Raw genomic sequence first — 13115 nt, 5'->3', positions numbered from 1 at the left:
TCTGAGGTAAATGTTCTAGGGGAAAGCAAGGACAAAGAAGACCAAATCAGAAAGAGCAATTAGTATTAATATAACAACAACTACTCCATTATCAAGGAACAGTGAAAGGAACAAAGACTGAGAAGAAAGTGCAACAAACCCATATACGTGCATTTGCTATTGTAGCAGACCTGTAATTTTTTTAAAAAGAAAAGCAATGCAGTGTGCATTGGACAGGGCTCTTGAACTCAAAATTTATCTTACAGTAGTGTACTCTTTGCCAAAAGGGCATCACCAATGACGGTATTTGGCAGAGAATCGTCTCTAAGACTTGTATCACTTGGACAATAGCATCAATCCTGCACCCTGATGTTTCCTGCATCCTTTTCTCCTGGGGAAGGTCCAGTCACAAGGACTGCACACAGGTGTTTCCCCTTCTACAATAGCATCACTCCTACCTAGGGGATGAGAGTCTCCTTGTAAGGCTTAGCGGCAAGTGCGTACTACATCTGGACTACGAGGAGCAGCCCCTGATTTTCTTAATATGCATAGCTTTTCAGAGTTGATATTAGACATGGCTTTCATAAATAATGCAGGTGTTTCTTTCATGTGCCACTGCCAGCTCTGTAGTTTCCAGGTGAGCAGGCGGTGGGACTCTATCTGATACCTCAACAGGCGTGGGCTCAACAGGCGTGGGCTCAACATCCATGGGATCAACAGGCGTGGGCTCTTCAGGCGTTAGCTCTGTGGATGTTTCATCTGTAGAAGGCTCTACAGTTTCTGGGGATTGTTCAGCTGACAGTTCTGTGTCCTCTTCATCTTTGACATCTTCAAACTGTACACCCTCTTGGTCATCCACATGATCTTTTTTGGATTGTGGATGTACGGACACCTTGATGGCAATCTGCTGAGGCTGTTCATGCAGCGATGAAGCGTCTGAGTCAGCGGTGGGGGAGTCACTTCGCTTCAGAGAGTTTCGGATCATGTACACCTCATCCCTGTCCATGGCCTCTTGGCCTTCTGGCGTGTGCCGCACAAAATTCTGCCCCTGCTCCTCCAGCCTGACCACCTCCATGATTTCCTCCATGATGGTTCTGCAGTTCATAATGAGAGGAGGCAGAGGCACGCTCCTGGCCAGCTCTTCAATGTAGCGGGCAAACTCCATGGTTTTGAATTGGGTGACTTTGGCAAGCTCTAGAGTTTTGGCTGAGGTGATGATGGGGATCCGCTTGGCGATCTCGAATGCCTTCTGCAGCTTCTCCGCGCCTTCTGTCCTAAAGAACTCGTTGATGGCCTTCTCTGTCTTCTTCAGGTGGCTGCTCATCATACACAGGCGGGTGATGTTGAGGACCATGACGATGGTGAAGGCCACGAGGCAGACCACCATGTAGTAGACACCCATGTCTCCCGAGGTGAAGATGACGCGCAGGGTCACCGTGTTGTTCACAATGCCATAGGCATTAGAGGCAACACATGTGTATTTCCCTCGGTCTGAAAAAGACACCTTGGTGATGTTCAGGAGGCCACCCTCGTGCATCTGCCATTTTCCTGTTGGAAGGGAGAGAACATTCAAAAAAAGGTCATACGGTTCCCACTGAAGTGGCTACAAGCTTGCACATTACTAGTACTATCTTCTATTGATGATAGCAACAGTGAACCTTTATTGTGTGCCAGACATTGACATGTATAAACTCATTTAATCTTCACAACAACTCTGTGGGATGGGTACTAATACTTTATAGGATGACAAAACGGAGGCACAGTTAGATTAAACCATGTTCCCAAGATCACCAGTTTAGAAGTAGTAGAGCTAGAAGATGAACTCGGGTTCAAGAGGCTGTACTTAAACCACCAAAGTATACTGTGTAATTCCATATCCTAGTGAAAAACAAGAAAAATAAGCCATCTGGAAAATACTGTGTTCTTACTAGAGAATTCCTTCACTGTAGCATCTGATTTTCTAACCTGCCTGTGAGCATGACTCTGTTGAACACTGGGGAGTTTAATGCTTCTCAGAATATCAAGTAGTTTAGGACCAACATAAAATCTGGAGTAAACCAAATTAAGTTATATTATTTACCTGGGTTGCTCATATTTGACATTGAAGTTGTCCTTGTGTGACCTCCGTTGATTAGAACATGATTATGTCATTAATTTTAAGAATCTACAATGAATTATCCATACTACTTAAAGTTATTAGCTAACAATGTGAAGATTTGGAGGCTGGGCATGAATTAGTATCATTTTGTTTTAGTCTTTCAAATAAATGATAGACTCATCAAATTGAAAATAAGCCTCACATGATAGAGAATGCATGTTGATAACAGAAATACTTCCCTCTCTGGCCTGGAAAGGACATAGTGTTGCCTTGTGAATGAGGTTCTGATAAGGGCAAAACTCTTTAGTTGGGGTTAATTCTTAGTCTGCCTGTATATCCATAGGTCAGAGGACCCCTGGACAACATGATACTAGGTTTGGCTTGTGGGTCTTGGATCTGAGCCTTTCTGTAATCCCATCTCTACCTATCTACAGTGTCCTATAGAGAAGGGAGGGTCCAGGTTAGGCCTTGGGGGAGGTCTAAGGAACAGAGCAGGCAGATACTTCTCCATAAAAACACTCTAGTTCCACAGCCAGCTAGAAGACCTCTCCTGAGAGACTGGATCATTTAACATGTAGTTTCCTCTTAAGTACCTATTATTGCATAGTCTTTTTACTTGTTTCTTCCCTCCTGGCAGTGACTTTTAATTCTAATTAAGAGTCTGATATTTCCCAAAAGCAACAAGCAAAATGCTCCTTTTAAAAATTAGTGAGCACATACATGACCAGGGACTGAGGAACAAGGCAACGGAGGGCCTTCTATATTCCACCGTCGTTTTGCTACCACATTGTGACTGCAGTCCAAGGAACATTCTGAAGGAAGCTGGCAGGAGCGGTGAGGTGCCTCCTGGGGGCCACAGTCCCTGACTTGCTAGCCCTGGGGAATCTGGCAGGATGCTCTTAATGGATGCTGTCATATTACTTTGCTTTCTGAAAGAACATCTGTGAAGAGCAGTTCCTGGTGTCCCTGACTAACCCTTTTCTAACAATTCAGCCAGTATATTTACCCCAAGAGTAGAAAACACTGGTTTGGAAAATCTAGTGAAATGTTCAGTCTCTGTGAATGTGCAAGAATAAACAAGCCTAGCACCCGGTCTGTGAAATTTTCTCTCATTCACATGGGGCAGGGGCAAGCCTTCCACCCCTTTCATTCCCTGAACCTGAATTTTGATACTTTTACTGCAGATTTACCCAAATGTATAACAATAGGAGGCAAGGGAAATTATAATTTTCTTACAATTTGCTTGTTTCATAAGAGTAGACTACAACAGGCCTAGGGGACAAAAAACAAACAAAAACAAAGCAATACACCTCTAGTTGATTAAAAGCTTATTATAGATATGGAAGGCGCTGGGCTCCAGGAATTACAGGTGATACATTTACCTTCCTTTATTTGTAAGAAAATACAACAGGGAAGAGGGTGAGGAGGTGAGGTTATTTGTTTGGGGAATGATTAGAATCAATTTATTCATCTCCTAACCTCCCCAGTGCCACTCCTTTTATGGAGGAATTAATCTGTAAATATAAAGACAGAGTAGTCTAAATCTGGGTGCAGAAGAACAAAAAAGAACACTAAGCTAGGAAGGCAGGCAGCTAATCTATATATATAAAAGCCTAAGCGACCGAACGACCAGCCAACCAGTTGTCATGATGCGCACTTACCACCTGGGGGCAGACGCTCACTGCAGGAGCTGCCCCCTTGTGGTCAGTGCGCTCCCACAGCGGGAGCGCTGCTCAGCCAGAAGCCGGGCTCATGGCTGGCAAGCACCAGTGGCGCAAGCCTCTCCTGCCTCCTCAGCAGCACTATCAAGCGGTGGCAGCAGGCACAGCAGGGCCGGGATGAGCAGGAGCCATGTGCGCTCGGGCTCCTCCCAGGCTGCCTGCTGCTTCATGCACTGCTACATCCTCTGAGCTGCCCCAGATTGCGAGAGGGCACAGGCCAGTCTGAGGGACACCACCAGTGCATGAATCTGTGTTCCGGGCCTCTAGTGGTAATATAAACAACCTTCTCCTGGCACCTACATAATAGTTTTAGTCATATTGTATTTCGTTACAGACAATGAAATGCAACAATATTTTTTTCTTTACAACATGCCCGTGCTTTCTGGTATTTAAAGATGTTTCTGAGTATAAATTTCATAATTCTTTTCAAGCATATTTGTAATTGTGTATTGACATGTATTTATTCTGGACCCAAGTGATTCAATGCAGATTAGAATTTAGACATTTCAGAAGATTCTTTTCACATTGTGAAAAGAGGCACAATTTGGAACTAAACACAACCTTAGTAGGTGACATTGTGGCTCATTTTGGGGGAAAGCAGATTTTCAGCAGATATTTACTTAGGAGCATATTCTGCTTCTTAGTCCAGGGCAGTGGGTCTTTAGACTAACATCTTTTATATACTTTATTCAATCATTAATTTAGTTTGTTCTTGAATTCTGAAGCCCGGCTATGTATCTGTGAAGTGACTATATTTTCTTAACTATAAACTATGACAAAATGAATCTATGTTATGATCCTAAAACACTTGAATTGTTACCTATAATCTGAGCTGCAATACCCTAGTTAAATAACTGGGACCACATCTCTGCCTGCCAGCAATTTCCTGTTTCCAATCTAAGATGAGGATACCAAGACATCTCTTTAGTATCCTTTACTAGATTCCTCTTGAAACAACCATCATATTTATTTTATGGATTAATGTGATATTAATTACATTTAGGCTGTAATGAATGTGTGACCTGGATTAAACATTCTATTATCAGTTCACAAAGCAAGTCTTTGGAAGCCAACACACACACACACACACACACACACACACACACACACACACACCTACCTCTCTAAAGACTATACTGTCAGAAGAGCTAAGATTTGGACCTCAAAGATGATGTAGGTCTGTCTGGCTTCTTTTAATAAAGGCTGATACATTGATTCCTTCCTAGGAATTAGGACTTAAATTATGCCTCAGCCTCAGTTAACCTGTGACTAGTGATAAAGATTTTTGCTTGTTCTACTACCATATGACCCCTAGAAACTATGAAGATGGCACAAATTCCACCTTGGGGGTCCTCCTACTTCAGCTTGGAGCCTCATGCAGAATCGCCGCAGGTACCTGCCCAGCTGGGATCATCCTGAGAACATTTTCTGTGCTGCATGGAGCCATTCACCTATAGGGACCTTGTCCCAAGACTCATTCTGGAACGGTCCCAACTTAAGCTGTTCAGAAAGTTAAAGAAATAATAACACCCCCAGAGCTATACATTTGAATCAGGTATACACTGTTCTGTCCCCGTGTGTTTTAAATTGTAATTGAGAGGGAATGTTAAAGGGATGTGCTGCATTTTCATTACATTGCATCACTTCAGCATCAACACACATCTAAAATGTCAGCAGCTGATGCTGTCAGTTCTACATGCAATGATTTCAGAGGAAATAAAACAGGCAGCAGTTGAACCATTACTTTCTGAACGTAAAAGATTACATGTATTCCCGAACCTTCTTGATGGTAGTTCACGTCCTCCCAATGCTTTGCTCAAATTGTAGTTCCCACTCTGAAACACCCTTCCTCCATCCCCTCTCTTCACTCCGGTCCTCTGAGTGTCATCTGAAGGTCAGGCTAAAACACTGTCACACGCAGCAGGAAGAGATTGGAAAAAAGGAGCCAGAAAGGCTAGAGTTTGCACAGAACCTGTCACAGTCTTCCCCAAGAAACTCCAAGCACTAGAATTACATGTGAAAATCACCCACACATGAACAGAAGTGTTGTGGGGACAGTCTCTTCTTTGCAAAGAGAAAAGTTAGCAGATGTTATTTCTTAGCTGAGCTGTGGTGTGCGCTAAGCTGCACAACAAAGCTGACATCTTTAGAAGGCAGCGATCTTTTTTTTTTTTTTAATCTTGTTCATGCATTCAGTAACGATTGTTGAATACATTGTTTATATACCAGCTTCCACACCAGATTGTGCAAATGCAAAGATGATGCCTGACTGCGAAAACCATCCAAGCCAAAGAGGGACACAGACTCCAATAAATAACTGGGTTTTCCCTGGTACAGGACAGGGGCTGGGGAAGGGAACAGTGGGGACAGGCTCCTAGAGAGGCTTGAGGAACTCACCAGGACCAGGACCAGCTGGGGTGGTGCAGGCAGGGAGGGTCAAGAGAAAGGACTTTTAAGGACAGCGGCCGAGGGGGGCGGGGATGCTTGGTGGGAGGGGGAAGCACATGAGTAAAAGAGGGAAATCAGTGGGCGCTCCTGTAGCTGACAAGCCATTTTTATAATCCAGAAGGGCCAACCCAAAAGAAAAAAAAAATGGGGAAAAGAAGTGAATGGATAAGTCACAGGGAAAAAAAAGAAATGCAAGTGGTATCTAAGTGTAAAAAACCACCAGTGATTTATAATTAAAATTTAAAGGGATTAATTTTAAATACCATTACTTTTTCACTTTTCAGAGTGCCAAATAAAGGGGGGGGGGACATTGAGAATACATTATGTTTCCAAGAGAATAGAGAAGGGGACACTCCCCCACACTGCAGGTGGGAGTTGGGTGGCTAAAAACCTTTGGAAGGTTGATTTGGAGGAATCCTCAAAATTTAAAGTGAATGTAACCTATGAGTCACGTTTAGACTTGAAATTCTTCAACTCAGGCAAGCCTAGATTGACTGGGAAAACATTAATGAATGCAAGAAAATCAAAGTAATGAAAAATACTTCTTTCCAGAGGTTCTTCTCTCAAGGGACATAGTTCTAGAGCTTTCCTCCCCTGCCAACATTCTCTGGGAGAAGCCATCACCACAGTCCCATCCAGGAATGTGGGTGCCCTGGCATCTCTATGCCACCCTGGGGCATGCATGCACACATGGAGGGGAAGTCACTCAAGACAGCACAACATCGTGTCAATAGGACAGTGTCAGGAAGACTGTCTAGCAATCAGAGAAGTGGATCAACAGCACCGTATGACTACAGTTAAACCTGTAAACATCAAGACGTTCTATGGTATAGGGGTTATTGTGATCCGACGTAAAACCAATATACGGTACCAGATCAGAACTGTCGCTCATGCAAACAACTTCTGACCCAGGTCTTGCTGTACAGAGATAAGCTGCATCAACACTTTCTAGAACTGAAGAACCCTAAGGAAAGTGAGAGCACAACCAACAAAGACACTGTCATTGCAGCTTTTCTCCAAATACCATGTCTATGGAAATCTTAAATCTTCCCAGCTTTTCCTACGGATCACTGAGTATTAAAAATTAACATTATACCCAAATGCTAAGCTCTTAGAATTTCCCTCAAATTACGTATTAGAAGAGAAGGATTTCTTTTGCCATAGAGATGTCTGTGGATGTGTCAACAAACTGATGTACAGTTCGTCTATGTCCCCAGTGAGTGGTATAAGAAGATTAAAACTGTTCACAACTCCATTTAGATACTCAGGCTCTTAAGCTCCTCGTGTTCATGCTATTCAAGAAGGAAGAGTTCAACCTGCCAATACAAGGAGGTTATTTTCCTGAAACCAACTTAAATAAAAATTTTCAGATGGTGAGAATTTCAGTGAGTGTTTAAATAAACATAAATGAAACATAACATTCACTTGAATGAGTATCGCATTGCATTGACGCTCTTCAAGTAAGAACAAAATGTACTGTGGGTTTGTGGCTACAAATGTGGCCCTTATTTTCCACTATGTGAAATACGGGCTTCTGTAGCAAAAGGATCCATGCCCTTTTACAAAACATAATTGAAAACAAATTTAGCACTGTGTGGCTGCACCTATTACAGGGCTGCTGCAGTACACGGCGGCCCCTTAAAGCCACCGCATAGTCAGGTTATAAACACTGCAAGCTGCAAAGGCTCTTGTGCCCTCCCACCCCAGTCCTCCCAAGGAACCTATTCAGAATACTACTCGGCAGCTCCAAAAAGCCAGCTCCTCTATCATGTGGAGCCACGGTAGCCTAGGATAACATAGGTTTAGCTCAGCTTTCAGCTCAGGATGGTGAGAGTGGAAGGACTGGGCAGATCCTGCACTTCTGTTCTGCTTAAAGGCATGAATAATATCTGGAAAACACCTATATTTTCTTTTATTTTTAAATATATATATATTATTGATTTCAGAGAGGAAGAGAGAGGGAAAGAGAGAAACATCAATGATGAGAGAGAATCATTGATAGGCTGCCTCCTGCACGCCCACACTGGGGATTGAGCCCGCAACTGGGGCATGTGCTGCTGACGGAAATTGAACCCAGGCCTGTTCAGTCTGCAGGCCGACGCTCTATCCACTGAGCCAAAGTGGCTAGGGGCAGCACCTATATTTTCATTTCCTGGTAAAGAAAACATGCTTCAGCTAATTTGATACGATATTCTTAATTTTTAAAACAGTGCCAAGCATGTAATTCCATGCAGATTAGCAAGAGTCATTTCTGGCAGTAGCTATAGGTGGCCTTCCAAGACAGGAGCACCCTAAACTGGGTTCATATAAAAGGATTACATTTTGGGAATCTCAGTTGTCATCCTTATCTGAGGTAGATCTGGAAGGGTCTTTTCATGGCTAAGACTAAAGCATTGTGTCTCACATTCTCAAATGGAGCACAACTCATTTAAAGAAACACAAAGAAAGAAAGAGGGAATGAGAAAGGAGAGAGAGAGAGAGAGAGAGAGAGAGAGAGAGAGAGAGAGAGAGAAAGAGAAAGAAGAAGGAGAAGGAGGAGGAGGAGGAGGAGGAGGAGGAGGAGGAGGAGGAGAAGGAGAAGGAGAAGGAGAAGAAAAGAAAGAAAGAAAGAAAGAAAGAGAGAGAGAGAGAGAGAGAGAGAGAGAGAGAGAGAGAGAGAGAGAAAGAAAGAAAGAAAGAAAGAAAGAAAGAAAGAAAGAAAGAAAGAAAGAAAGAAAGAAAGAAAGACACAAATGGTGATTTGTTGCCAAGTTGGCCCTTAATATGACTCAGTTTGGAAAGTGAATCAATGTATCATAAATTAAACCACTTTTATGCCAAGAGACATGATGGGTCCACACAACTGAAGATCCACTTCACAATGATTCTTTAGTTAACTGAGAAGCGTGCTTCTTTGGGTTAGACCAGACTTTCTCAACTTGGGTACTACTGACATTTTGCGCTGGATAATTCTTTGTAGGGGTCTATCCTGTGCATTATAGGGGGGTTAACAGCATCTCTGGAAACACTGGGTTCAGCAAATGTAAAGGTCACCCTGTATTATACTTTGCAGTTTCCACTTACACTGCTTCTTCAGACTGAAGCCTCTTGGATAACAATGGGCCCTGTGTGTGCAAAGTGATGTGCTAGGGGAGGCGAGCCTCTGCTGGTGGAGAGATTCCAAACTAGCTATCATGGCAGTCATATTCTTTTGAAATTTCAAATTAACATTTAAGGGATATAATTTTTATGTGTGAGTTTATTAAATTTTATTTAAAAGGTTGAAAAACTGAGGTAGAGAATAAGAAATTACCGGGAAAATGATTTCCTTTCTTTACAGACCAGAGATTTAAGCTCTTAGAATCTATGATTGTGATGATATAGGACAATATTTCTAATGACAGCAGTTACCATTTAGTGATAGTTTGGTATGTGCCAGGTACTGTATTAAGCATTGAACACACAATAGTTTATTTAAGACTCACATACTCACATGGTAGTACAAGGAATTGTCTCTATTTTACAGATAGGAAAACTGTGGCTCAGAAAAGTTAACAGCCCTGGCCAGTGTGGGTCTATGGCAATGATGGCGAACCTTTTGAGCTCAGCGTGTAAGCATTTTGAAAAACCCTAACTTAACTCTGGTGCCATGTCACGTATAGAAATTTTTTGATATTTGCAACCATAATAGAACAAAGATTTATATTTTTGATATTTATTTTATACTAGAGGCCTGTCACACGAAAAGATTCATGCAGTAGGCCTTCCCTTCCCCTGGCTGCCGGCACCGGTTTTCCTGTGGTACCTGGGACCCAGGCCTGCGCTCCGGCCAGAGCCGCCTTCAAGCCTTCGCTGCTCCAGCCGGAGCCACCTTCAGTCTTCACTCCGCTTCACGCCTACGTACGCAAATTAACCGCCATCTTTGTTGGCGGTTAATTTGCATATTTCACTGGTTAGCCAGTGGGAGGCATAGCGAAGGTACGGTCAATTACCATGTGTGTCTATTATTAGATAGGATATTTAAATGCCATTTAACAAAGAAAAATCAACCAAAAAAATGAGTTCGCGTGTCACCCCTGACATGCATGTCATAGGTTCGCCATCACTGTTCTATGGTTAGAGCATCAGCCCACACACCAAAGGGTTGAGGGTTCAATTCCCAGTCAAGGGCACATAACTTTGTTGCAGATTCTATCCCCAGCCTTGGTCAGGCATGTGTGGGAGTCAACCAATCAATGTGTCTCTCTCACATTGATGTTTTTATTTTCTATCTCTCTCCCATCCCTCCCTCCCTTTTGCTCTCTCTAAAAATCAATTGGAAAAATATCCTCAGGTGAGGATTAACCAAAAAGAAAAAGGAAAGGAACTTGCTCAAACAAAAACTATCATGTGCTTCTTGGGAACTTCCAATAACATATTCAATAATCTCATATACTTTGATTAATGCCTTTTGATAAGTTGATTTTTTTAAAATCTCAAATATTGAATCTACTAAAAGGGGAATTCAATATAATATTTCCATAAGTTAACACACTACTTCATGCTGATCTTAGAGTCCAAAGACAATTTACATTCAATGCTGTGGGGACTGACCTCCTTCCATAGATATTAAGTAGGGAGGTGTGATACACTACACTGTGTCTACAGGGTTGAAACTTGGCTGGCACAGCCTGCTGATGTCCTTTGCAGAGTAGTTAAAAGGCAATTCATAGTCTATTCGAAAAATCTGAAAAGCAGAGAGATAAAAACAACACAGTGATATAAGCTAAATGAAAAATTGATAATGATGACCACAGAGCTGGAGTAGCAGCTGTGATGAGTGTGGACTTTTGAGTATAGTTCTGCTCAGTTACCCTGTGCATGTTTATTTCTAAAGATAATTCTTAATTAGTTTTGGTGACAGAATGCTACAAGAGTACGGAAAACAAATCCGCAGAAAGGTCTAAAACCCAACTTTAAGGAAGATTTTAAATTTCATCACTAACAAGCCAGACATGTTTACAAAGGCCTATACCAGCAGACTTTCTGGAAATGCTTGTTATTTAGCATCTGATAAAGGTGCTCATGTGCATTTAAATGTTTTCAAGTCAAGGTAACAAGCCACAGCAGAAATGCACCTAATAATATGTACCTGAAATAACTAAGACTTTTTCATAATACTTTCGGTCAACTATATATTTCTACTCACCTCTAGCAAAAGGAAAATTGGAACCAGCACATTGCACGGCTGTTTGTTGATTATTCATGCTATTTGAATTCTGACCCCAAACATGTCCTTCAGTGAACGATAAAAAAACAAACCAAAAACACAAAAAGTCTTCCTCCAGAAATAGATTACACACTGGCCTCTCCTGGTCCCATGGAACTGAAGTGACAAGCACCAGGGAAAAAAGCAGCACCTCTGCCAATACCAGGAAATAGCCCCATTCTCTCTAGGAGGGCAGGGCCGGCATGAATAATCGCTACCTCACTTTTGCAGCACAAACAAGAAATGAAATTGCTCCTTTCCCGACTAATCACAAAGCGAATGGTTTGTGCTCCTGGAGCAACTCCCCAGATGATTTTGAATACATTTCTGTATATACATGTCACAGCATGCATCCTAACACTGTCAAACTGTGATGGTGGTGGTTACAACGCCTCTTCCATCCAGGAGGGCTTCTCTCATTCGCTCAGGCTGGGTTAGATGCTCTTCAACATTTTTTGCCTACTGAGACCTGAAGGATGAGCAGCTAGTTGCTGGCTGGACAGAGAGGGAGAACAAATACCAGCTTGGCTGCACTGTGGTGTAATTTCCTCTCCATTCACCTGGCTGCTCATTTGTCAACATGAGGAGTAATAATACCTCACTGTCATGCTTATTGTAAAGATTAGAAATAGTGCAGGGAACTTGGTATGGGGGCTTCATCATTGGTAGTGGCTGTTAATGAAAATTACGTTCATTTTGTGAGTTTGGCTTTAACAGTAGTCTACCGTATCTAGGCAACGTTCCAGGATATTAGCATCATTTTTCATTCTCTATTCAAGCACCACTTTGTTGAGTTATGAAACACTACTCATAAACTTCTCTAGCCTATCAGCCTGAAAATTAAAATCTATGTCTGTGTTATAATAGAGGCATTTTCTCCATTTGAAGACTACTGGTCCTCTAATAGGTCATTCTCTAGGACTAAAATTCTGATATGATGAAGAGGGCCATTTCTACCCTTTCCTATGTTCTACTTGGTTGTTAGGTACAGTGTTTTCTATTGCCCTGTATTACTTATGTTCTGAAATTACTATAATTATGCATTGTAATTGCAAAGGCTGAGCTAAAACATCAAGTACTAGTCTTATGAGTTCTTTTTAAAAATCTACAGTGCATCTTCCATCTGAGAAGAATTCAAAATAGCTGGCTGATTTATCAGCAAGGCTGCTGGCTACAAACATGATGATGCTATGGAGCTCTGATCTAGCAGTTAGTTCTCTGTGCCAAAGGCTCTCCACTGGTTACCATGGCCCAGGGGTCACTGAGAGGCTGCTACTGTAGACCACCTGAGCACCCATAAAACAAAAGAATACAGAGCCAAATGTAACTTCCATATTGTTCAAGTTCCCAATAAACAGATGACGAAGGCAGGGTACAGAGTCAGCTTGCCAAGATGGAGTAAATAGCAATAAAGACCTTTTCAATTAAGACATCGCATGATCTCTTGGAAGCAGGAACAGCTACCTCGCGACAGCACTCAAGATGTCACGACTGAAATTAAGGCCCCAGGAATGGGCTTTTTCCACGGTTTTCTTTCTCTCTAGGACTTAAGGGTTCAATGCCTCAGTCCCAACTCTTTAATACCCAGGGATAACCTTTGCTCCCAGGTCCACAGGAAAGGTAGATTCAGGTTGGAGTCCTT

The 13115-nt window shown here is 42.3% G+C and overlaps 1 protein-coding gene across 1 annotated transcript in view; it reads right to left on the bottom strand.

Moving 5' to 3' along the window:
* Positions 1-547: 547 nt before the first annotated feature.
* The window catches only part of MFAP3L (microfibril associated protein 3 like), a gene marked incomplete at both ends in the record, with an annotated part of 40902 nt that continues 28334 nt past the window's right edge, over positions 548-13115 (bottom strand). Inside the window, one exon of the mRNA XM_081090932.1 lies at positions 548-1527. Within this exon, the coding sequence (XP_080947058.1) occupies positions 548-1527 (980 nt within the window). The remainder of the gene's footprint in view (positions 1528-13115) is intronic.

This window comes from Myotis nattereri (assembly GCF_964212035.1).
Source record: "Myotis nattereri genome assembly, chromosome: 5".
In the NCBI taxonomy this organism is placed as follows: domain Eukaryota; kingdom Metazoa; phylum Chordata; class Mammalia; order Chiroptera; family Vespertilionidae; genus Myotis; species Myotis nattereri.
Note: the sequence above shows the minus strand (reverse complement) of the source record. Positions and strands in the feature narration are given on the sequence as shown.